This window comes from Takifugu flavidus, chromosome 13 (assembly GCF_003711565.1).
Source record: "Takifugu flavidus isolate HTHZ2018 chromosome 13, ASM371156v2, whole genome shotgun sequence".
In the NCBI taxonomy this organism is placed as follows: domain Eukaryota; kingdom Metazoa; phylum Chordata; class Actinopteri; order Tetraodontiformes; family Tetraodontidae; genus Takifugu; species Takifugu flavidus.
The window spans coordinates 13,448,761-13,474,065 of NC_079532.1; the positions used below are offsets into that span (position 1 = coordinate 13,448,761).

Here is a 25,305-nt window from a genome sequence, read left to right on the forward strand (position 1 = left end):
CCCCGGCTGTGGTGGTTTTGCATGCTTCGCCTTGCTCCCCACCACACTCACTCAGTCTAATCGCCCTATTTCCTCTGTTTATGTCCCCCATTGGCTTTACTTCAAACACACCTCTGCACCCCCCACCCATGTAACCCCCCCCCCCACACACACACACACACACACACACTCCACCCCGCTGCGGTTTGACAGGGGCTAATAATTGTACTTCAGCACAAGTGCTCATTTTTCCTTTGTGTTTGAAAGCTCTGACAGGTAGGGCTCCTTCTTCTCAACCTCCCATCCCTCTGTTTCTACCTCTTTTCTCTCTTTCTCGCTCTTTTCTTTCTCTCCACTCACGACGGCTAAGTTAAATAACTCAGGTTTTACAAGGTCATGCTGTCTAGCAGTGAAAACTGGCTGGGGCTTTGGGGACCGGAAGGATTTCCTCAAAGGTGCCATGTTGAGACTTCCATAAAAGCAGAGAAAGTTATGGATGGCAGCGGCCGAACCTGCAGGGAGAAATAAAAGCTGCTGGATCTGGATCCAAATGTTCTGCCGATTCCTACGATATAACAGCAGTCAGGGTGAGAACACCAGCACATTCATGTCAGGGAAAAAAAGAAAAAGACTCTTTCTGCATCATCATGTGACGCCAACCAAGAGGAAAGGAGACCTCCGCGTCAACGCCATTGGACGGTTTTAGGGTAAGAAGAGGATTAAAACATGCGCATGACAAGAAATTGTAACAAGGATAAGAAGAAGGTAGAGTTTATTCTTAAAACTGTTAATAATGTGAAGGAGCTGCAAGCATCACAGACATAAACACGCTGAAATGAAATCCTCCACTTGTCTCTGGTCTGACTCAGTGTCGTCCACGCAAGAGCGAGTGTGAGAGGAGAACAGAGACTTTACTGCCGGCTGTGGTTAGATGGTAAATTTCCTCCTGGCAGATATTTATTGAGTTAGTTGAGTCTAGAGAGAGCTTTAACATTGATTGTGATCATTAAATATATCCGCCTGAAATGGCAACATGGCATTCCCTCAGTCAATGGAGCCAATAGGAGCAGAACAAAGGCATAATCAAATCAATCCTCTCATAATTATTCGTTGAGAGGGGGAATTAATCACACCAAGGAATTAAAAAAATAATGCAAAATGAAATGTGCAGCCGTACAACACTCGCTGCCTGAACTGAAATCAAGTCAGCGAGGGAGAAAAACCTGAAAATGATTGTAAATGGGAACGGCGCTCTCATGTGTGGCCGCTGTTTAGACCTGTTCCACTTATTTTATTGGCTTCTGATGTTACTAAGAGAGACATCAAGAGAAACAGTGTGTGTGTGTGTGTGTGTGTGTGTGTGTGTGTGGTGTGTGTGTGTGTGTGTGCGGGGTCAACAGATGAAGGTCCTGCTCACGTAGAGCCGGGCTTTACTGTCCTCTCCTCTCGCTAGGAGGAAGTGTAGCGCATTGATTAGCTATCAGATGATTCCGATACAACCTGATCAATAGGCCTTTGTATGAAAGCCAGGCAGGACCCTCCCTCTTCTGTCAGACACACATGCATGGATCGGGCCCCCCAGGGCAGCACAGCAGTCCAGTCTGGGCGCCTGTTGTTGCCGAGATTCTTCCTTGCGTGTCGGGTCGGCCCCCTCGATCGAAGTTTCCCGAGCGTCCGTTTTCTTCAACTCTTCCCTCTCAGAGTGGTGTGTGTGGAACTGATGCTAGCTTAAGTGAACGCGGTGGTACATTTACGGGGCGTGTGAGTGTGTGAGTGCACTCTGCAATGTTATTCTGAATCCATCTGCGGAGCAGAGGAAGAGTTAGGCAGGAACTCTTCATCGAGAAGAGCTCCGTTTCCTTTTTTTCCTGAGACTTCTGTCATGTGAAGGATTCAGCAGGTGGAGGCAGGCGGATCTCCGGCTTCCTGTTTGGATCAGCTCGCAGACAGACCACTAAAGTGCATTTATTCGCTCTGGATTCAGCAAAATCAGTGGACACAGAAAAAACAGCCGGACAGGGACGTATTTATTTAGTCTCTGTGTTCTGAGTCAGTTTGCTGCTGGGAATTTATGGCTAGTGCGTGTTCTCACATTTGTTTGTTCTGAGAAAAGACAGTGATAAGACACCTGTAGAGCAGCTGCAGAACAGATAAGAACAGAGCAGGACGTCAGTATGATTTTTAAAGTGTATTAGATGTCTGATTGTGTATAATTGTGTGCTTTTCTTTGATCAAGAAGGGCTAATTAAGAACAAACAGGAGCTAATCTGCTGTCAGAGGGATGGGCTGCTTGATTTTCTATTTTTACACATTTCTGATAAAAAGCACAAGACATTTTTTAGATGTGACATGCTCCAAAACATTACCCTGCTGGCCTTGGAACGACCTTCGCTTTCACGCAAAGACTCCACACACGTGTCGCTCTGAAAAGACTTTTATTCATTCTTCTTTTCCGTGTGTGTTCACAGATATCATCACACCGGACCGCTGATGTTCCGACAGCAACTTACAGCAAAGGGACTGCCATAAAGCACAATGTCTCAAACGCATCCCGGATTCAGGGCGACGCCAACCCGACGACTTTGACGACCAAACAACGAGAAAACAAACGACGCTCGCCGCGGGACGCTCCCGATACGGCAAAGAAAACACGGAGAAACACTGAGAAATATAAAGAACCTGGAAATCTGAATCTGCACCATTTGAATTTGCATCCCAACAGGACACAGATCACCCCAGGCACGCCCCCAAATTACCCTCCAGTTTAGACCCTAACACACAGCCTGAAGAGGAGAAATATGATGTCCCTTTAGCACATGTAAATATGTGTACAGTAAGTAAATAGGGACATTGATAAGGAATAAAAGTATTGCAGAATAATGTATATATCTACATGAGTCCGTCCCCTAGTGTGTTTATACTGTATACCCATGAGTGTCACATGTCCCTCGCCCTTTATTTTCTTTTATGACCAAAAGGATTTAGCAGAAAATGTGCTCTGCATCATCAGGAACCATCAGCGAGCTGATGCTGGATACGCAGATTCATTCATTTGCCAGTATTTTTTATAGAGTGTTTCCTCGTTAGAAGACCCTGTGATGTCAGCAAGGCTGGTTTAGTTTAGCTCCAGTTGGGGGGGTAGTTCACTCCAGAGAGAAGAAACTTTAAGGTTTGAATCCCCATTTGCCACTGTAAAGCCCCAGAGCAGCTGAACACGACTCAAAGTGTGGTTTCTCGTGTATATGAACCCCTCCTGCTGTGTTTTTGTGGTGTTTTTAGCCCCTGTAGTGACGTAACGTATGCAGACGGACTGTAGTCAGGCAGCTCTCTTGTACAGTTACCTTTCTTTTAATCCACCCCCAACTGGACCGACGTGTGGCTCCCTCCCTCCCTCCTGTTCGGAAAATCCTCCTCCTCCTCAGAGCGCCTTTATTCCCGCAGAACGCTCCGTGACCAGTTGCTCGCTCAGTTGCCACAAACTGGCGGCGCTGCTCTGATCCTGGGCCTGGGCCGAGGGCAGGCAGCGGAAGCAGTTGTTGAAGTACATGCCTCCCAATCCCTCCAGCTCCGGAGCCAGCGCGCAGTACACCGTGGTGGCCGCCCCTTGTTGCTGTGGACGCAAGGAAACACAGAGACAGAGTGGAGTTCAGCGGGAAATCCAAGACTCATCAGCTTCCATCCAGACAGCGAGAGCGAGGCAGCGAAGACACAGAAAGAGACAGAAATGGACAGACCCGGGTGGCTGGGTCATGTTATCGTGGGAGAAGAAGCCCAAGCTGTACATATACAGTATTTATATACATATATTTATTTATTTATTCCTTTCTCTGCCTAGCGTGTACAGTTACAGCCATGTGGGATCACACAAATGCAACAGACCTACAGCAGCGAAGGGAGGAAAACGACAAAAGTTAAAGAAAAAAAACAAAAAAACATCACACCAGCTGCAGTCTGGATTGGGAAAACCACAGCTTATGTGTCTATATTGTAAAAGTGACAGGTTTTATTGCCATGGTGATGAATATGAAAACGCTCACAGGATGTATTTGTGTGTAGCCGTGTGTTTAAAGTACCGGAAATGATGCAAAGTACAGTTTTGTTCCAGAGTGTTTAAATCAGACGTCGGCCGTCTTTCCAGCGCCTTCTCGGTAAATCTGCTCTTATGTTTCCGAGGCGAGGTTAAAAGTGAACATCACTCATGCGTCACCCGGCGAACGGACTCCGTTTCATGTCGTCTCAGGCTCGCCTGCTTAGACGCAACCTGCTAAGTTCCCCTAATACGCCCTGTCCCGTCCGTCAGTAATTAGCAGGGGTATTATTTGGGGGGGGGGGACTTGTGTGACGCTTGAAAATGAAAGTCGTAGCCATTGCAGAATAAACATGTCAGGGAGAATTACACACGCAACCCAACTGCTGAGAAAAGGCATCTTTTCATGTTGGCGGTCTGGCTAAAAGCTGCTGTGACAGCTGGAGACGGCCTGGAGACGACTTCTGTACGGCCAGATGAAATGAGTCGCCGCTTTATCTCCCAATGAGAGGCAGGGGGCTGGGGTGGGGGTTGATGTGAAGACAGAAGACTAATGTCGAGCGCAGAGCACTGGCACGCAGTCTGGCGAGCCCATGCACAGCCGGACGCGTGCAGGTCACAAGCCAACTGTCTGAACCGGCGTCGCGGAGCGGCTCGGATGAAGACGATCGGCCCCCGTTGAAGAGGAAGGACCCACTGAAGCGCTCCCCGCTTTCAGGGGAGAACAGAACCAGGCACAGAGATGCAAACCCAACGCCCACGCCCCGCGCACACGCGCGCCCCCGGACGCTTCGAGTAAACCCAGGCCAGGAGGAGAGGCGGTTGGAGACGCGGCTGGTGACTCAGCGGCAGCAGATTGGGCGCGTTTGAAGCGCAGGGTGATGAGAGAGCTGGTAAACAGCAGATGAAACAGACGCATCTCTGTGTGTGTCGCTGTCTGTCTCACCTGCCGGCGGGGCGATAACTTCTTCCACATCACATGTCGCCGTATCAAAGCCAGACAAATGCCAGGCAGTGTCTCCGAGTCGCAGGTTCACACACGCTCGATTTAACTCATCTCCCTCGCTTAGGGCATCTGATTTGGCTCGTCTGAAAGCTAAATGCCTTTTAAATTCCACTGAAAACGTGCGCGCTTGCAGACTCTGGCTCACTGACATCCCCTTGAACTTGGCTGACTTTCAAGGCAGTTTGTATCCAGCTCCCAAACACCGGCCCCTATAAGTGAAAATCCCGATAAAGGAAACTTTCATGTTCGTTATCCAGATTTATGTGGCTGACTCCGGAACGACGGCTTTCTTCGTTAAACCCAAAAGGCCTCAGTTGTCAAATATTTTCCAGGAATGTTTCTGGTACTTCTGCACTCAGTTAAGCGGCACACGCACCAGTTTGTAGACCCAGCTATCTCGCTAGCTCGTCCCTCCCCTCGCCACTTGACCTTGTGGCCCCCGCAGAAGATAAAGCTGATGAGATTAGGCATTAACATGCTCAACCACCCACCACAGCCATCTATCATTGGGTGTGTGTGTGTGTGTGTGTATTTACAGGACAGGACGACAGGGCTGCCTGAAGGATGGCGCAGCATCCTCGAGACACCACACAAATACACAAACACGCACGCATGCGCATGTAAAAACACTGAACTCTGCAGCAGCGTCACAGATGATGTGCAGCCTGTATACATAGTTGTCATCAAACCGATGTGTTTACTGTGTTGTGCTATCTTCTGGAACTAAATATGAATCCTTCTTTTGTGTACAGTCACGTGAGCCGGACTTGTTACGAACTGATAAACAGGATGAGCGATAAAAATATGCTCTCTTTAATTTCTGCGCAATTAATTCCCACCCTGTTTTACAATGATGCTCTCCGCCAGGGCCGCAAAACGTTAAGCCAGACGACATCAAAATACTGGAGAAAACAAGCAGACGTGTAGAGTTTAGGCTCGTTCGTTAAAGTCTCGGAACGATTGCAGTTTGATTTCTGGAAGTCTATTTAAACATCATTTACGAGCTCTGAGGCCTGACCTGATTGTCCTTTAATAAACCGGCTCTGCTACCAGCACAGCGTTGCAGGGAGGGAAAAGATCCAACAGACACATCCAAAATCCAAATGAAGTCTGTAATAAATATCCAAGGGAACAATCACAGAGAACCAAAGGAGCAGGCCAGGCGTAGTGGAGTGGAATTGAACCTTCTAACAGACCTGCTGTAAATAAGCAGCCTTCCAACACTCGATCCTCCGGGACCTCTCGGTCTGCAGCGGCAACGCTTTGGATGCAATAATCAGCCGATCGAGCGTGTCTAGAAGAGGACAAACCAGCGCTTCTGTGGGGGTGGGGGTGGGGGGGTACGACGTAGTTGAATTCAGCTGTAACCTTATTTTGCCGTGTTCTGTTTCGTGTCCTCTTCATCCTAGTTGTACTCAACCGTGCTGGCTTTCGATGACCCCTCCCCGCCCCCCCGGTGCATGTGACCCTTCACCACCCCCCCTCCCCCACCACATCTGTAGTTATGACACTGAGCCCTCCCTGTGACCCGGGTGTAAATAAGCCCCCGTACTGTAGAGCAGTATGTTTTATGGCCCACCTCTGTACAAACCTGTAAATACAAAACAGCTATGCATGCTGACGACCTAGCAATCCTTTCAGGTACTTTTATAATCCCCAAATTCTCATATGGCATGTGCTTAAACAGTTTTGGAAAAAAAAATAGGGAAAAAAAAGAGAAAAGATTTAAAATATATTAAAAATGTCTACACCGACCGGGTCGAAAGACGACGGGGCGATATCCTCTCCTGGACGGTGCGTGTAGCGTCTTCCTGTTTTCTTACTCCTGTGGGTGGTTCTCTTCCTTTGCTTGTCCTTTCTGTGTTTCTGCTCACCATCCGTCGTCGTCTGGTGGCTTTTGTACAGCAGCGAGGGTTGAGGCAGAGCGGGAAAAGACCCCCGGCTGACCCCTGTGGCGGCACCCCGATACAGAGGCAGCAAAAACACGTCCATGTTTGTCACCTGAAAGCCCCTTTAGGCTACTGTTATTTAATTCATTCATTCTGGGGTTTTTTTGGTTTTGTTTTCTTAAAAAAAAAAATGCTTACAATCAAGTCGCAGCCAAGCAGCATTCTGTGATCCCAAGTACAAATACTGCTGCTACCTGGAATGTAACAGGTATAAAATGATGTTCCATGTCTAAAAAGTGTCCTGAGTTCAGGAGGAGTGCAGGTTTTGCCTCAGCCCTCTGCCCAGCTATCATGACAATGGGAATCCAAAGGGATCGTGATTCTGTTTCAGGAATTTTGTTTCAGCTTGTGATGTTCGACTAGTTGGAGGTGTCTGATTTTTAATCTGTGCTAAAGATATTTTTCATTTAATAAATAAAATCCAAAAAGTGAAATGGGAATCCCCCCTCCCCCCCTTGTGTGTGCCTGTGTTTGTGCACGACGTGACGCTCCACACGCCCGGCTCAGCCTTGCAGGGGATCCCGGGAAAGGCGCCCCCCCACATAAACAAGCTGTAACTCCATTCAGCTCGGCCACTCAACCAAGAAGTGATGAGATTAGCACCTTAAAACACCTCAGTGCACACTTCGGAAGCCCCCCCCCCCCTCCGGTCACCCTGGCTGCGCCAGGCCACGAAGGCCACATTAGATTTAAGCGAGGGAAAGGTGCCACATACATTTTCACTTGATCCCTATAAAGAAGTGGCTCTACGCAGGTAATACCACTGAAGAGAAGCTGTCTGTAATTTCAGACCTGCTGGGAATGAACGGCGCTCCTCATCACCAGTCTCCCCAGTGATTAGTCTACCTCTGGTCACCCCCGCGTACTAAAATCTATTTCATACTGTCCATTAGCCCACAGGCTAATGGCGAATACTCACCTACTGGCAGTGAGCTCCCCTGAGGGGCATTAAGGACAGGATGGAAGGACCAGCCTCACTCCCTTTTCCATTCCTTCATCATGCCTCAACACTCTCTCTCCCTCTCTCTGAACGTAGCCCCCAGCTTGGGCCTCAGCCCCTTCTGTTCTGTAAACCCCTTCAGGAGATCCCTGTTCCCCTGTCAACCCGACCCCTCTGGCCTTATAACTTCGAGGGCTGGTGCAGTGGCCGGGGTCTCCCGGGTAATTGGTCATAGTGGGAGCTCTTGGAGGTAAATGGATCGCTTTTCTTGGAGTCCCAACTCACACCTGAGCGGTGTTGACATTTGAGCATCCTGTATGAGGGCAGCGAGATAAAGCAGCAGAGGACACGAGCGTGTGTGTGGGAGTGACTAGAACAGGCCACAAAGCACAGCAGAACCTGCGCCGCTGCGGCCGCGATAAGATCTGCCGAGTGTCAGTCATCAACAGCCTCCTGTCACACACTGATTGTTCATCTGCCAAGTGTGTGTGTGTGTGTGTGTGTGTGTGTGTAAAAAAAGACAGTGCCGCATGCATTTATGGCCGTGCAAACAATACAAAAGAAAGGCAAGAATGATGGGGAAGTAACGTAAAGGACAAGGGGGGGGGGGACATAAAGACAAGGTGAGGCGTGCGGGGAGCTGAGAAGGAAACAAAGGAGAGGAGGGCGCGAGGGAGCTAGGACACGAGGCGACCAAGGAGAAAACGATGAGGATTCAGAAGGACTTGCGCAGCGACTGTGAAACTATCTCATTTTTATCTTGTGAGAGGACTTCCAAAGTGATCCGCGCAACCTAATTATTTTCCACCTAATAAAAGCAACATATGCTAAGACAATAAAAAGCCTTATTGGACACCTATTCATTAAAGAGGAGCAGTAAAAAAAGCAGGACTCTGGCATCGGGATTAGCTTTAAAAGGGCTTTTCTCTTGCTGGAAATGGCCTCAGACTTCCTTTAGCATGCACATGCGGGTGCACAGCCCACCATAAAAGACCTGAATTATACATGAAGTGTCCCGGCTGCTTTATTGGCTGCGATCTGCCCTTTTTTTTTTTTTTTTTTCACCCTCGCTTGGGTCTGTCACTCCACAGCGCCTCAAAGTTTTGACGAAAACGCTCGCTAACATGGAGCGCTGAGGCGACGAGCCAGACTCTTTTGAGTGAAGGACTGCCCAAATGGAATGTACATAACAGTAATGACAACCATTCAGCAACAGTAGGAAAACTCATAATTCACACAAGTTGGTTAAGTTGCTAAAGCGCGGTTGGGAAAAAAAAAAAAAAAAAAGTGCACGCATGGCGAAGCGCATCTGACAGTTTGACACAGTGAAGTCATTATTCCATATGGTCAATGTCCTGTAAGTGCCAGGATGTTTCTATTATGAGCAGAGCGATGCTGTCTGTGTGTCGGCATGTGAGTGTGTGATGAGTTGGTGTAATAGGGCCACACGCAGGTGTGTGTGTGGGTGTGTGTGTGCTCACCTCCTCACTGATGCACCATCTAATTGGTCTCCTGCGGCAACCTGACATATTCACACACATTCGGAGTCACACACACATTTTCAGGTGTGCGCACCCAAAAGAAAATAATAAAATAAAACACGCACGCACGGTGTGTGGTGGCTAAACCCACACCTGTGCAGAGACAACCGCTCACCCTCATGCACAGGTAGCCCGCAGAGTGCATTTCCAAATGAACTCATTATCACAGTGCTGACTCTAAGTGAAGAATGACACCCTACCAGACTGCTACGAGTGTCCACACACCCTCAGCCCTGCAAGAGGGACTAGAACTAATGTGGAGGAAGGCACAAGGCACATCCTGTGCAGAATAAAATGTGTAAACTATAGAAATATTTGAGCTCAAGGAGTAATTTTCTATTCAAAGGACACACAGAAATCTGCTTTTGATCACGAGGAGCAGTCGCCAGTTACAGTGAGAGTTTCTGAGACGGTCCTAAACTATAGTATCACAGCTGTCACGTTTAGAAGGAAGCTTATGAACACTCGTAGGGCCCGTCAATGATCAGAGTAAAGGTGCTAACCTCAGTTCATTTGCTAAGTTGACTGGGGACAGAAAGGCTGCCTTGTTCGTTTCTGAGCAACGCCTTCTGAGCAGCGCCACCCTCACTCCCTCTTCCTCCCACCCTTCTGATGGGGGGGGTGGAGGTCGAGAGAGGGATGTTCTGTTTTAAATAAGAAGGCAGCGCTGGGCCATTAAACTCCGATAGTAATGATATTAATTTGGCAGGACCGTGTCATTTTCACAAGAGAGCAACTAGCTGAACTGTCATTACGATAGCTTGCACACGCAGGCTTATAAATGTGTGTGCACATATATGAGTATAGCGCAATGCCACACAAGTATATCCTCGTGCTTTATCTCCTCACACACACAAAAACACACACACCACAAGAGAGTCGCTAGCAGTAGCATTATGAGGCTTGGTGGGCTCTGCTAATGGGACAGATTAGTGTGCCCTTGGTCCCAGCAGCCACAGTGGTGCGACTGAAGCTCTGACTTATATCCATGTCGCGCCACTCCTTCGCCCCGTTCACTCTCCTCCACCGCGCTCCCTCTAGGTTCTCTTGCCGTCTCCCCTTTTGCAGAATCACATTTTATTCCTTCATTTTGAAGAGTTACGCGACTGATTTATTTCCTTTTTTTTTCCCAAGGCATCTTTCTGTAATTGTCCATATCTTTGCCCGTAAAAAGGTTAATTTTAAATGTACCTTAGCCAAACTAAGAGTCAGAAAATAAAGGGTCAGAAAACTATAAAGCTCCCTGAGGCAAAGTACACTTGGCGATACGGTAAGAGGACATATAAAAGTCTCCTCACTCGTAATCACCAGGTTTATGACAGGAGGCCTGAGACTTCATCCAAACTGAAGCTTGGCTAAACTCTCTGTGTTCCAGGCACAAGGGAAGAAGGGACATACTATTATCAGAATTGATTTATTTATTTTTAATTATGGATTGTGGTTAATGGAGCCTAATGTCCACCGAGGGCTTTCCCGATCGACCGATGAGTAAAAGTTATGTCAACTGTTAGTTCGATGCTGCGCGACTTTCCCAAGCAAGAAACCCGTAGATGGAAGGAAACAGCAGATAGAGGAGAGAAGTCGATTAATTATCTAAAAGTGACACAGAGTTAGCAAGGAAATCTGGCCTTAGGACAAGGGTTAGGCCCTCTATATCCGCGGTTAGGTCTGGAGTCGTGTGATGGCTAAAGTTTTTCCTTAGTTCAACATTACATTTAGAGACACACGCACACGCCAGGTACTTTATGAGAAAGAAGGATATTTGTCATCTATGCTTTTAACTTTGCTACACTGACTCTCTCTCACACACACACACACGAGTGGCGTACGAGCCTTCACACACACCCTGACCCTGAGACCAGTGAAGGCACCACGGGAGGATGTGCCACCGTGTTGTGCAGAGCAAACTGAAACTCAATGCGTTTACCTATTTTTATTCATATGCTGATCCATGTATACGTGTGTGTGTGTGTGTGTGTGTTTGTGCTCGTGTTCATGTGTGTGTGTGTGTGTTTGAGTGTCCAGGCTGACCCCATCTCAGCACTCCTGACCGGCTGAATGCCGGCTGCATAAATTAGTGCTGATGCTCTGCGATGTAATTATGCTGCTGTCAGGATGGCCCCTCTACTCAAATTCATTTTAATAAACTTGGTCTCCAAGGTTACCGACCAGAGGTCACCTTCAGTGTCAGCCTGTATGGATCACACCCAACATCCAGAAAGTCGGCGGTCGGCGCACGGCAACGCCAGAGCCGATCCCAGCGCAGGAGGACACTTCCCACTGAGTGATGATCAAGAGGGCAGGTGGCGCGAAAGAGAGTGAAAGAAAGCAAAATAAAGTGGAGAATCGAGCTGGTAAATAGAAATATGGAACAGAAAATGTGATGCTCTGGAGCGGGAGGGCGGAAACACAGAAGCTACAGCAGGAATAAAAACAGAAAAGCCAGGGAAAGGAGGGTAGAGGGACAAGGAGAGGGCGAGGGAGTGTCTCTGCCGGGCAGATGGTGAGGTGTATTCTCATTTGTCCTGTTGCAGTGTGCCCGTGCTAACAGTAACCTCCGGGGCAGAGCCGCAGCACCCAACACGCTCTCAATTAGCCAGTAACACAGCCCTGCACAGAGCCGGGACAGAGAGAAGCTCCGCTCCACAACAAACACACAGGACGGATCAGCAGCTACAGGTAACACAACACAGGACGGCAGGAGTATGAAATCTCTCATTCCAGCGAGATCCGCGGGTGATTATCATGCTTTGAGCATATTCTTTCCAGCATCTGCTGCACCCGGATGAGTCCATTACGCCGAAGACATCCTTGTCCAGCTTCAGCGTTCCCGCTAACACCATATAGTGGATTTATTGCTCGTTCCCAAGCAAACATATATGAAATAATCATCCTTTTTCCAGCCAGACTGGCTGTTGATTTATGGCGTGAACTCGCTGTGTCTGACTGACCAGTTTTCACGCGACCCATCGGCTCGGTCTGCTCTCTCTCAGCGTGTTGGAATGTTTCACCTAGCCTCGCGGGGCCGAGGTGACTTTGACTGCCTGTGTAATAGTTACAGCCGCACGCTTTGTTAGCTGCAGGTAATTTATGGTTGAACCGGCCCGATAGTCTGATACGATCGGCTGCCCCGACTGTCTTCACCTGCCTCGCCCAAAGACATGGCGCAACACTATCTGGGGGGGGGGGGGGGGGGGGAGGAAGAGACGCAGGGAAGATGGAAAGATGGAGCGGTGGATCCGGATGATGAAATAAAACAGAATGATTTCGACAAAAGCGTTTCCTGAAACGAGTCAGCTGAGTGAAAGGCTTGGGGGGGGGGGACGGGATGGAAATTAAAGAGTTGCGGGGCAGTTAAATTCTCTGCATCTCTCCAGAGGTGCGCTGAGGAATAGATTGCATTAAAGACTGACAGTCCATTCATCTGAACTATACCAAGAAGGAACATTTAGTTAATTGAATGATTAATAAATTCAGCACGGTCACACTATTTCACTGCGGCTCTGGCTTCAGATAAAAATGTCTGCCAAATGGGAGGTGTCGTATATCACTTGGTTAAAACCGTTTCCCCACACTGATCATCAATATGAGTTGAGCTAGTCCAGAGCGGCGCAGAAAGGCATTTAACTGAGTTAACCCGACTCCATCTCTGCGCAGGAGGAAAGGTCCCTCGCAGCCTTATGACTTTCTGAGACGAGCAGGGCTCCGCGCCCGCTTTCGCAACGCCTTCCGTCACCCACAGACAGACACGGATCTTTGCCCCGCGTAAACCTTTTCCTTCACTTGCTACCTTAATGAAGTTAGGCAGGGGCATCCTTACCCCTCTTTCTTGTCGCTCCCACCTTCTTCCACAGGATCGGCTACTCTAATCTGGTTTGTCAGGGCACGGGGGTCCGTGACTGCTGCTCTGCTTTCATCTCCCACCTTCAAACAGAATGTGAATGCTTTCATAACACTGGCTGAGTGACAGATGGGGGGGTGAGGTGGAGACAGGCCCCTGATATGGACAGGCATTTTGTCCTGTTTAAATACACTAATGGAGGATAAGAGGCCTTTCACGGTGGACGGCAGAGATGGGACGGGACAGGACAGAAGACACGACCGTTCATCTCTACTCAGGGATGATTTAGAAGCGCGGGGACCAGGATGTGCACGCTATTACATCAGCTAGCCGAGCGCAGGCACCGTGCTCACCTTCCAGACGCAGACACTTGGTGCAGAATAATGCAGAGGTGGAAACTCATCGGACAACTTTTCCTTCTTCAAAGAAAGTCGGAGCGCTTCACCTGTTTTCAACCGCAGAACACTTTGTTTCCTGCATTAGCTCAGAATCCACGCACGCCCGCATACACGCACACACACTGGAACACACGCATCTGGATCACAGTTTACACAGCCGGTAGGCAGCCTTTTGGATGGATGGCACCTGCATTCAGGAGGAGGGGGCACACAAATAGGATTCGGAGTGGAAGCGGGGGAATGTGTGAGGTGGAGGTGGGTGAGTCCATAAATAGGATTGTGTAAGAAGCAGGGCAGGGTAAATAGGATTGTAATGTACAGGAGAGGATGTATAAATAGGATATGAGCATCAGAGCTGTGTTCTCACTAGACCCACGTCCCTGTGGTATAGCACGTCTGTGTGTGTGTGTGTGTGTGTGTGTGTGTGTGTGTGTGAGAGAGAGAGAGTAAGTGAGGGGCCATTAATGGGGAGGCTAATCTTGAGGCACCTGTCTCCTCGGGCAGAGTGTGACCTCCACCAGCCAGGTTCACCCGCGTTTGTCCTCCCATCCAATTCCTCACCCCCTTCTCAAGTCTCACACCGCTCTCTTTCTGTTTTCATTTCTTCAAACTCTTTTCATATTTCATGAATGAGATCTGTGTTTTGTTCTCCTTGACCCCCCCTTTGCAGGTAAACTGTCACTCCTGCTGGATACACACAGCCCCCCTTGGAGAGAGGTCGTCGGTCATTGTTTTGTTTTCTCTCTCTCTCTCTCTCTCGCTCGCTCTCTGCTTTTGGGGTCAGTGGGCTTTGGGAGCTGTCAGATCAAGGCTGGTGTCTGCCAGTTGACGGACTGAGGTCAAGGGTCAGGGGTCAAGAGTAGGAGGGCAGCCCTAAAAAACAAACAGCATGGGGAGAGGACTGCACTCACGAAACAGCCTGTCATTCTCCACATGGGGGGGGGGTTCAAAACAACGTGTGCAAACATATCGTGAGCATAAAAATATCTGCTTTCCTCCCATTCACATGCCAATGCCCTTCCTTTTCTCGGCGTCGGTGCGTGCGCTCTCCACGTGCGTCGCAATGTGTGAAACATGTCATGTCAGTGTGGCGTGCATTTATTAGACAGTTTATGGTTCCTTGTCACAGAAGCTCCTCTCCTCCACTCATGATTACATTACAAACCCATTTACACAGCCAAGGTCACTGCGGCCCCCTCTGAAAACAACAGCCCCTCCATAAGCCAAAGCAACAGCGCATAAGACGCTGACAAAGACACAGGCAGTTAGTCACACATGGTGAGCAATAGGTACCTACTCTAACGCAGTCATATCATCATATTTTAAGTGCCAAGGTAACCGCGTACGTTCCTGCGTGGGGCCCCCGGGAGAGCTCACAGCCTCCTGGAACAGATAATGGATGGTCGGCGTGAAAGAGACTGAGGGGAATTAAGATAAACACACCGTGATCAAACTAACCTGTCTGGGCCACACCGGCGCCTGTTTACAGCGAATTAAACTGCGTTGCATGTGTACACGCACACAGATTACACAGAGGATTTGATGATGGATTGACAGACTTAAACAATGGGATAAATGGTTGTATAGCGGTGGCTCTTTGACTAATTGATCTATGAATTGCACACAAGAGATATTGTAAATTATGAAGACAAATAAACTCTTCATCTATCAAGCCCTTATTTTAAAATGTTGGATTAAAGAAAGTGCTGTATCTGCTCAGACAAGGGCAGTTATTTCTGCTGGTGCAGGTGCCCTGAATACAGATTATACAAACTAACCTGGCGACAGCCTAATTCTGGGCAGGAGCCAAGTTCGGGTCAGAGGAAGAATGATACCGCTCTCAAAATTATGCTGCAGTAATTACAGGTGAAACAGCCCCCACTGAGGAAAATTAGGTAAATTTACTACCGAAGGTTATCAGAGCATATGTTCAAGTAGATTCCTGTATGAAAAAGGTCTGCTGGAATTATTCTTTCATTAAATAATTGAATCAGGAATGAAAATTTTATGAATGAAAAGCAGATCCTGAAAGAAAAGAGTCGTGTACTACTGGGATGATGCCAACACTCTTTTTAAACCCATGAACCACTGATCTAAGAACACAATGAAGTGCGAAATATCAAGCAAAAGTGCTAATGTGGTGTGAAGTGATTAGCGAACTTTCTCTCCCATCCCATCACATCTGCTTTAAAGAATTTTGGCAGTTGGACGGACGACAATAGAAATGACGAAGGCAGAAGTGTGAGCTACTCCAGCTGTAATAACACCCACGACACAACCGTAAGTAACATCTGAACATCCGAGGCTCTTCAGATGCTGATTTCCAATCAAAAATGATTCAGGACTTCCTGTGACAACGTTTGAGGAGGCTTGAATGGGGGCTTCTAACCCAGCAGCTGCTCAGAGTGGCAGAGTTTCCCCCTACTACACCTGGTGCTTCCAAAATGGCATTTGTTGCATGTCGGCCTGACACAACTGACAAAATGTTGCCCGACACAGTCCTCAGGTACAGTTGGCGGAGGACAGGGATAGAACGAAAGAGGATGGGAGAGAAGAGAGGCGCAGAGGAGGGGGGAGGGAGGGAGACTCGAAAAGCTTGTCAGTCTCTCTTAATTATTCTAATTGCTGAGCTCAAGCTTCATGCCAAGGCTTAGGCATTCCCTCGGCACAGCAGCACCAACCCTCCTATCAAACACACGCCCACAAACTCATATTTCTATCACTGAATTGCCTTGGAACCTCTCCTCTCCCTTCATCTCCCACAGAACTCCCCCCATCTCCTTCCTTTCCTCAGCTCCCTCTATCAGCATCCCTCCACCCTCAGAGCACTCTTTCAATCCTCCCCCTCCTCCTCCTCCTTCTCCTCCCCCCCTCCTCTCCTCCCATCACAACAGACCCTTCTGCTTCTGCCCCCACAGCCACTCCCCCCACCACCCCTTCCGTTCCTCCGAACTGGATTAAAAGTACTTTTCATTACCCGTGCGGGAAATATGGCACTTAAAAATCACCCCATTATCATTTTTCACCCAGCAAACAGCACACACTCTCACTGAGACATAATTACCACACCCTGTCATACCGAGGAGATGGAGGCTGCAGATTTCCAGCCAGGGCGAGTGTATGTCACTCTGTATATCTGTGCCCGTGTGCGTGTGTGTGTGTGTGTGTGTGTGTGTGAAACTGCTGTCTGTCCGCCTGCTTTCCTGCTTCCCTTATTGATATTAAAAGCACTGCATAAACGAGTGTTTAAAATGGCTGTCAGGGAGGGAGACAGAGAGAGACGATCCACTCCAATCACAAACTGCAGCACACATCACTGGATCTCGTTCCCAGCTTGGCACATGGTAATGGTCTGGAATAACAGAATACAGCCAGACGAGTCCCATTCCCACAGTCGGAGTGGTAGGACCGGAGGGGAGGTGGCTGGAAATGGAAGGCGATGAGTGATCGAACAGCCTTTAACCAGTCAACACTTAACACATAATGAATTTGGAGCCACATGATGAATTGGATTTATGGCAGGGATTGTTCTTAATGGCCGAACTGCTTCAAATCAGGAAGAGGGAATTGGGAGGGGGACTGGACTCATTCACACTAATATTCATTTAGGGCACTGGTACTCAGCTAACAGGTAGCCCTGTTCTGCAGGGGCCATGTCTTCACTCACAGCATTCACAGGGGGGGTTTAAGCATATACTTGTTTAAAACATTCCCTCCACCTCTAAGACATTCATCACAGTGACAAGGCTGTGCAGTGCCCCCCCCCACCCAATATCACTCCACAGGGGCCCGCCGTTGGCTTGTCACAGGAATGGGTGTCTTTAATTATGCCTGTAGATAAAGCGGGGACAAAATGTGGGTCCTGCATGATTAACTGGGTTGCTGTTTGATCACATTTGACTAATTTGTGGCATAAATCTTCACACCGGCGCCCCCGCTAGAGACCATTAGCCCTGACACTGACACCCCTGACACGCGCGTATACACTCACATGCTCAACAGACAGGCCGAAGCAGTGCTGTTAGTTTCTGTTTGCACTGTCACGTTGCTGTGGAAGAAATGTGGAAACCAAATGCTCACAAAAGGTTGGGGGAACAGCGATCTGTCCGATGTCGGTGAGGGACGCAGTTGAAGGTGGGGCAGCTGGTAGATTTAAGTATTACAGAGAGAAATGCAGGTGCGCTGTGTTATGATATTAAGCAAACATGAGCTCTGGGGTGTAATTATGACACAGGGGAGGTTAGGGAGTGGGAAAAGGAGATTCAGTGCTGTGCTGTGGCGTGGTTGCTGAAGGCAGCAGAACTGGCCTGTTCATTTGTAAACAGGTAATGATGTAGACCAGGTGTATGAGCATATGTACCAATGAGCAGGGGAGGAAAAAGAGAAGAGGGAGGGAACACAGGGGAAGGAGGCTGGGGGGGAGTAAAGGGATGATCTAATTAGGGTGAATTTACAGTGCCCTGTGCCAAACAGCTAAAATGGCCAACTGGGCACAGAGATTTATTACCGTGGTAAAATAGGCTGTCTGGTGAGAATTGGTAAGGCCACCTGCAGATGTCAAAAGCCACAAAAATGATTTGAATTGCATATGAAGACAACAGTGACGCAAGGCTGGGTACACAACCCTACACTGTTACTCCTGTCCGGGCAGACGAAGAGGAGCCAGGATTCTTTTGAGTTTAAGACAATATCACTGGAGTCAGTTGAATAATTAAGAATGATGCTTAAACCCATTTAGCATGAATCAATGAACCTCTGGACAAGAGAGTTTCCAGTGCGAGGAGCCTTTGGCTCCATTTGCATCACTATCCTTGATCAAATCTGCAAGGTAAACAGGTTTAAAACATAATGGGGAATATTAAACTTGCAGATTGAGGCTGACTCCCCCCCTCCCTGGTTTCTTGTGCAAGTCCAGGCTGTGGCTCAGGCCTCTGCATTTAACGCTGACTGTTGAGAGCAAGGACGTGGCACCACCAACCAGCCCTGAGCAGCTATACTTTCATGGTCGGTTTCCATTTAAATATCTGACTGACAGGGAACATGGCGCCATTAAGGCGTCCCGAGGGCCCAGCACAAGAGGAGGAAATGGGCAGATAAAACCCCCCAAGGGAGAGGCGGGGGGGTGGGGGGTGAACAACGATTCCACAATGCCTAAAGCCTTTAACAGTGAGACTTGCTCTTAAAGAAACTGCATAGAGTCCACTCGATCCATTTGTCCCTCCACAACCCAACAACCTTGTTTCTCCAGAAGGAAAACAGAATTTATCTAGCATGACTTACATCGTAAACCCGACTTCAGCCCTCTGCTGACAGGATGCCGCAATGCAACATGTATGACTGCATCTGAGGGTCAAACTTTTATTACAAATACAGACGGCGTAGCTGACAAGGAAACACAGCCGATGGTGTTTGCAAACAAAGAAAGGTGCCTATGGGTTGCCTGGCAACGGAAGTATGCTGGCTAGCAAGCGCGAAAGCTTGCAAAACTTCCTTTAAAAACCAAACCTTAACAAATGGCATCTGGTTTGAACGACTGTAAAAGCAACAACCTGACATTGTTACGCCGGTGCTGGTGATTGTTTAGTGATAAATTTGGTCCAGTTTCCTCGTCTGTATAGTGGAGGCGCACCATCCGGGTCAGTACCTTCTTGATGACGTCGTCTACACTATGACGCTGCTGGACAATGGCTGGAGCGCAGCTGCAATATTTTTAGAGTGGAATTATTCCATATGCAAAAAAGAGGCCTGTTGCTCAGACTGTTAAGAAAGTGCCTCCTAACTGCTCCAGTTACCTTGGCATTATTTAGTGTCGGATCAGGAGCAAATAAATGTGCAGTGTTTCAACGATAGGAAGCTCAAAAACTAGAGAGTTTTACTGAAAAACATAAAATGCAACAGACAAAACTCATTTCTTGAGACTCAAATGGAACCAGGCCTGGCAGAAATCTAAATCACATGATTTTGGTGTTAACATCAGAACTTTTAAATATCAAGCTGACTGATGTTGCCAGTTATTATTATCATTAAGAACTAAAGAACAAGGCTTCTGACCCTGGCAGCCAGTCATGGACTCCTCAGCAACCGCTTTGAAAGTCAAGCATTTTGAACTCGGCTTTGTCTAAACTGATCACGTCTTTCCTACAGATGTGAGCGTTAACTGTTAACTCTAGTCTGAGGGTTCAACGTAGGGAACTCACAATCATACCAGGCCTCGAGAGCAAGAAAGAGGCAGAAGTACCGTCTGCCCATGACGCCGTTATCTCTTTATTTCCTACAATTTACCTTTCTGAGATGACACACTACCCTTCCTTTCTGCCCCCGCGCCACCGTCCTTACTGCCAGGCCCAATAAAGGTCAAGTTCCTGCCTACGTCTAAAGAAGCTCATTTGCATCCCGGCGGCAAGCAGCCAGTCATGGCTCGTTCAAAGGGCCTGCTAATCCAATCAGGTTGGTCATCTGTGAGGCCTTATCACCACAGACACGGGCATCTGTGGAAACCACATCACAGGGCATCATGAAGCTGCTGGCTACGATTGGTGGAGACAGAAAGTCAGAAGGAAGTATGCATCACAGCGTTTCACTGCGGCCTGCACCTAATCAGGAGTGACAGCAAGCGAACAGGGAAGGCTTAAACAACACTTCCCATGTTATGACGGAGGCACTGGGAATGGCATGGATACATATTGGGAGTGCAACATAGATTAAACTGGTGGGATTTAATCTTCATCTGCTATTGTATGTAGAACAAGGTGGAGAAATTAAAAAAATATATATATTGGACTCCGTTTACTTATTTAAAAAAAAAAAAAAAATAATAATCCTGTGATATGTTTGTAATGGAACTGAAATATTAATTAAAATCCGTGGATCACAGCCATGCTAACAAGGTTTACCTAATTCTTGGTGACGAAGCACCAAAGAAGAACGAAAACAAAAGGCACATGAATAAATAACAAAAAGGCCCAGTCAAACCGATGCACTAAGCCCAGAGGGAGCCAGAGCAACGTGAAGTTAATGTGTTGAAGTTTTTCGGACACCTCACCAACAGTACACACACACACACACACACACACACACACACACACAAACACACACCTCTACTACAGAGGTGAGCTGGCTGTGACTTTGCATCCAGGGACACGACTGGTCATAAAAGTACAAAGGGACAGGAAAACCAACTTGGCTGTCCTTGCACACTGTCCCAGAGAGACCACAGTCCCATCCTTTTCCCCTCGCCCATTTGTACACCTGTTCCCTTTTTTCCCCCCTTCATCTCATTCTCCCATGCTAAGTTATGCAACATAGCCTATAAGCCTGCATGTCCCGAATGTCCCGTCCTTGCACTTGCTCTCAACCCCAGTCTTGTCACTATTAGCAGCACACTGGGATCATATGGCTGCTGAGGTGCGGAGGCTGAGTCAATGGAGTGTGACACACAGACGACCATATCGCCACTGCCTCTACCGCTCTTTCCTCGATAATTCCCTCTGCAGTCTTTTTCCAATCCATTCCTGATCATTAGCTTGGAATGCCGCCAGACTTGCCGTAAGAAGCTACGCTAAATGTAATTCTTTTGTCAGTAAATATACATTTAAACCCAAATAACCTCTAACTTCCCTATTAAAAATGAGGGAACTTGGAAATGAGTTTTAAGATGGGTACGTGGTGCATCGGAAGCATTGAAGGCTGTGTGACCCACACTCTGTTCCAGACTATAAGACCTGGAGCAAGGAGTCAGAGAGGTGAGACAGGCATGAGAGGGAGGCACATGTGGATCCATAACTGCTCTCCGGGCGGAACCTTGCTCCGAGAAAGGCAGCTATAGATTCAGCCCATCCTCACATTTCTTTCACTCTGCTTTTGACTGCACGTGTGTAAAGCTGCGTGTGTCTGTGTGTGTGTGTATGTGCGTGTTTATAGCCTGTGCATGTGATAAGCCTGTAGTGGTAGTGGTCCTGTGAGGACCTAAGGCCCTGTTCTCCTGATTAGTCATTTATCAGGCCTGGCAGTCCAGACCCACCATAATCACTCTTTTCTTACCCCTCCTCCTTTTCTGTGCTGATCCCCCTCTATCCCCCCAGATCTCTCCACCCCTACAAGAATGCTCTCCCTCCCCCAACACCAGAGTCTATTCCAGGTATATCAGTGTGTGTGCATCCCTATCCAGCCTGGTTCTCTTCAAACGGCCTTGCCCTGCACGGCCTCCCTCCTGCAGGACGTTCAAACACGTCCAGCCAGACGCCCTCTTTCTATCTCCACAAAATCCAGTCCAATTTCTCTGCTCGCCTCAACGCATCAAGCTTGAACTAACAAACTAAAGCTGTGGCTGAAGACACAAATGTGACCGTTTGAACATTAGCTGCCGGAGTTAGCAGGGATAACATGATGAGAGAAGGATGGGGGGGAGCAAGTGTCTTCAGGAGTGGCAGGAGCGCCTCCCTATCAACGAGCCCCACATTCCCTCATCCTGCCATGTCAACCCAGAGGGATTACAGCACCACGAGTATTGAAGAGGGCAAAAATGAGTTGAGGCAGTTAACCAACTGCTTCTTCTTAACCTGTCTTCGCCTAGTTGGGAGAAATTGGAAAGGAGGAGGAATGTAATCTGGACTATGCAGACCGGAGCACACAGACACATAAAAGGGCTGTCCTCCTACTTCCCATCCTTCTTTTCTTTTTTCCGTCACCCTTCCTCGCTAGCAATCCAACACCCTCTTCTCTATCTCTGAGGAAAAGGGCGGGGGTGTGGAACACGGATAGGAAAAAAAACCCTATATACCACTAATAAATGAAGGGAAAAAAGTGGTCCATAGATATTGGAAACGAGAACAAAGAGCGCACGCGTGTAGGTGTGCATGTGAGGCAGCTGTTACAATCCAGAGGGAGATAACAGCTGGGATTCCATCACACCAGCGCATGCCACACAAGACGTCCCTCACTTCATTTCTCTCTAACCATCTCCACATCCCCGCATCCCCAGCCTCATTTTTATCCTCGGGCTCCCGCTTTCATTCATTTCCTGTTGATTCCGACGCTGCTCAAGTTTCCCGTGAACTCCTAATTCCTTCCCTCACACCTCTTTTACGTTTTGTTGTTTGAAGTTCTTCTGTGGTGGTGCTAATGCCTTAATGGACTCTTCATTCTTTTAATGACTGACTTCACTTTATTGCCCAGCGCTTCTCTTTTTTTCCCCTCATCTTGCACCCAGTGAGAAATTACTCTGATCTCTTTAATAAATCTCCACGTAAACAAAAGCAGCCGAGAGGTGACGGAGTTTAAAAGGAGGGTGTTGCACTACAATTATATAGCAGGCCTTTAACCACACCTCCCCCGCTTACCGCCTGTCTTTATAGAGCAGTCTGCGTAATAGGAGCTCTCTTATAAAACAAAGCGGTGTCACACTCACATTACTCAGCCCAATGCCCCTTTAAATGATCCAAAGATGTATGAGGCCATCTGTAGGCCACAATTAAATACCAACCCCTTTAATTCAGCGGCATGCTACATTACAGCCAAAAGTCGGGGTGTCTTGTGAGAGGACAGAATAAGACATACACCAAAGGGTGGACTTTAATGCCAACAACGTCATTTCCGTTGATTAATTATGAAGAAGCGTCGAAGAGAGGCCACACGCTGGCAGGATGAAGGGGAAGAAGAATGGCTGCTTATTTCTTTGCGTTGGTCCTCCTTGGTTCCTCTCGCTCATTCACCAGCGATCCAGTCAACGCGGTTGATGAAATTAGTCTGCCGTTCAACACGTCCTCCGCCTTTCTTTTATTTCACTTCCCTCTGATTTATTGTCACACTCATAAAGGGCCGACCTTCGGCTTTTCCTTTATCCCTCCCAACTCCTAATAGAGCCTAGAAAGACCATTTCAAATTATCCGCCAGTTATCACTTTCATTTTTTCCCTGTTTCTTCCCCCATCAGGACGTATTATGCCGCCGAGCCGTCTCTCGCCCAATGACTTTGCCGGCCTTGTCTCTGAACACTAATTGTCTCATTCTGAGGACTTAAGGATGCTAGATAGGCACTAGATGTGTTCCAGAGACAGACAGTGAAACCAGTGTGTGACTGGCAAATTACATCTTTGGCCTTTCAATGGTTGGTAAAGACACTTATTAAGCTCTCGATGTGTTCAACAGCTAGGTGAATAGTTCACAGGCACCACTGGTGGATTTGAATAGCTCTTCAAGATGTTGCAGCATTTGGGGGGGGGGGGGGGTGTCTGTGTCTGTGTGTCCTTAGCATAGTCAACCCGGCATTTTTCCCAGTGACAGGATCGGAGCAGATCAGCGTTCACTTACCGAACAACTCACCTGAGGAAAAACTCTCCTCTCAGTAAGTCACCCTCTCTCTTTCTCTCTCTCTCTCCCTGTGTATGTGTGTCTCTCTCTCAATCCCAGACACAGATCCCCCTGAGCTACTGTACTCTCCTCTTTTCTTTTTTGGTTTTCGTTCTCCAACCCTATCTGTCTCTTTTTATATCATGCTCTCTGTAAAGGTACCCTGTGGGAGAGCGAACAGCTCACAAACACACCAACACACACCGACTGTGCCTGCTCGCACACTGACATTAACGTGCACGCGTGTGCATCTCCTGAAACTCTGCATTTCACTACAGGTTTCGCAGAGACCAGTGATGGGAATAAAAGGTTCCTTTTCTCACTTGCTCTCTCTGCCCCTCACACAAACACCTGCAAACACACGCACACACACAAAAGCACTCTCACGTGCAAGAACTCCTCCAAATGCTCTATTTTCTGCCACAATGTGGTGATTTATGAAAGGTGTTTCTCACAGCAGGCAGATAGTTCTGTTTGGAATGCTTCATTTCATCAATCTACTGTATTCTCTAGTCTCATTTCTCTGCAACTCCTCCTTCGCGTCCTCGTATTTCCTCTTCTCTCCCTTGTGCAGGACTCCCTCACCCTCTGTTGACACAAGTGCATTATGTGTGTGTGGGTGTGTGTGCGCGCGTTTGTGTGTGAAGGAGGGTATGGATGGGGACGGGAAAGACATAAGTGGGCTTTGTCTGCAGTCAGGGTAATGATGCAGGAACAACCAAAGCTCCAGCAAAAACCCTACTCTTCTAAGGTCCCTGGCTGTGACTCTGCTCTCTCCTTCGTCCCCCACGCTCACTTTCTCTCTCTCTCTCACACACACACACACACACACACGAAAGGATGCTCTCTGGACACATCAGATAAATAGCTACATTATCTGTTGAACGATATTATATTGTTATGGATGGATGAGATATTAAATGTAAAGCATTCAACTGCCATTCTGGTGACTTGATATTGTATTTTTTATTTTTATTTTTGGAGTGCAGAGGGCACAACAGTGTTAATGTTCAGCGCTGGACATATAAACTCTCCTCTACATGTGCAACAGCAGAAGAGTGCGTTGGAGAAAAGCGAGTGGTGGAAAAAGAGAGGCAGAGCGAGGGAGAGGAGAGGAAGAGATGGAGGCCACGGTGTAGATAAGGCAGTCTTGTTCCTTATTTATGTCTTATTATAGCTACAGCAGGGCCAGGCCACAGACACAGTCACCGGGGACACAATGATGAACTACACGACAAGACAGCCTGCTCACTCCTGGGAAGACACTCTCCCCCTGTT

The 25,305-nt window shown here is 48.0% G+C and overlaps 2 protein-coding genes across 3 annotated transcripts in view; one reads left to right on the forward strand and one right to left on the reverse strand.

Annotated features, from left to right (window-relative positions):
* LOC130536869 (transcription factor Maf) overlaps nt 1-7,401 on the forward strand; it is a 33,550-nt gene extending 26,149 nt beyond the window's left edge. For both annotated transcript variants that reach the window (XM_057053095.1, XM_057053094.1), the window contains one exon: nt 2,448-7,401. Coding sequence is in view for 1 of the 2 variants with exons in the window: in XM_057053094.1 (XP_056909074.1) it covers nt 2,448-2,508 (61 nt within the window). In the remaining variant the exon portion in view is untranslated. The remainder of the gene's footprint in view (nt 1-2,447) is intronic.
* wwox (WW domain containing oxidoreductase) overlaps nt 2,398-25,305 on the reverse strand; it is a 95,450-nt gene continuing 72,542 nt past the window's right edge. Inside the window, exon 9 of the mRNA XM_057053091.1 lies at nt 2,398-3,589. Coding sequence (XP_056909071.1) covers nt 3,398-3,589 — 192 coding nt within the window. The 3' untranslated portion in view covers nt 2,398-3,397. The remainder of the gene's footprint in view (nt 3,590-25,305) is intronic.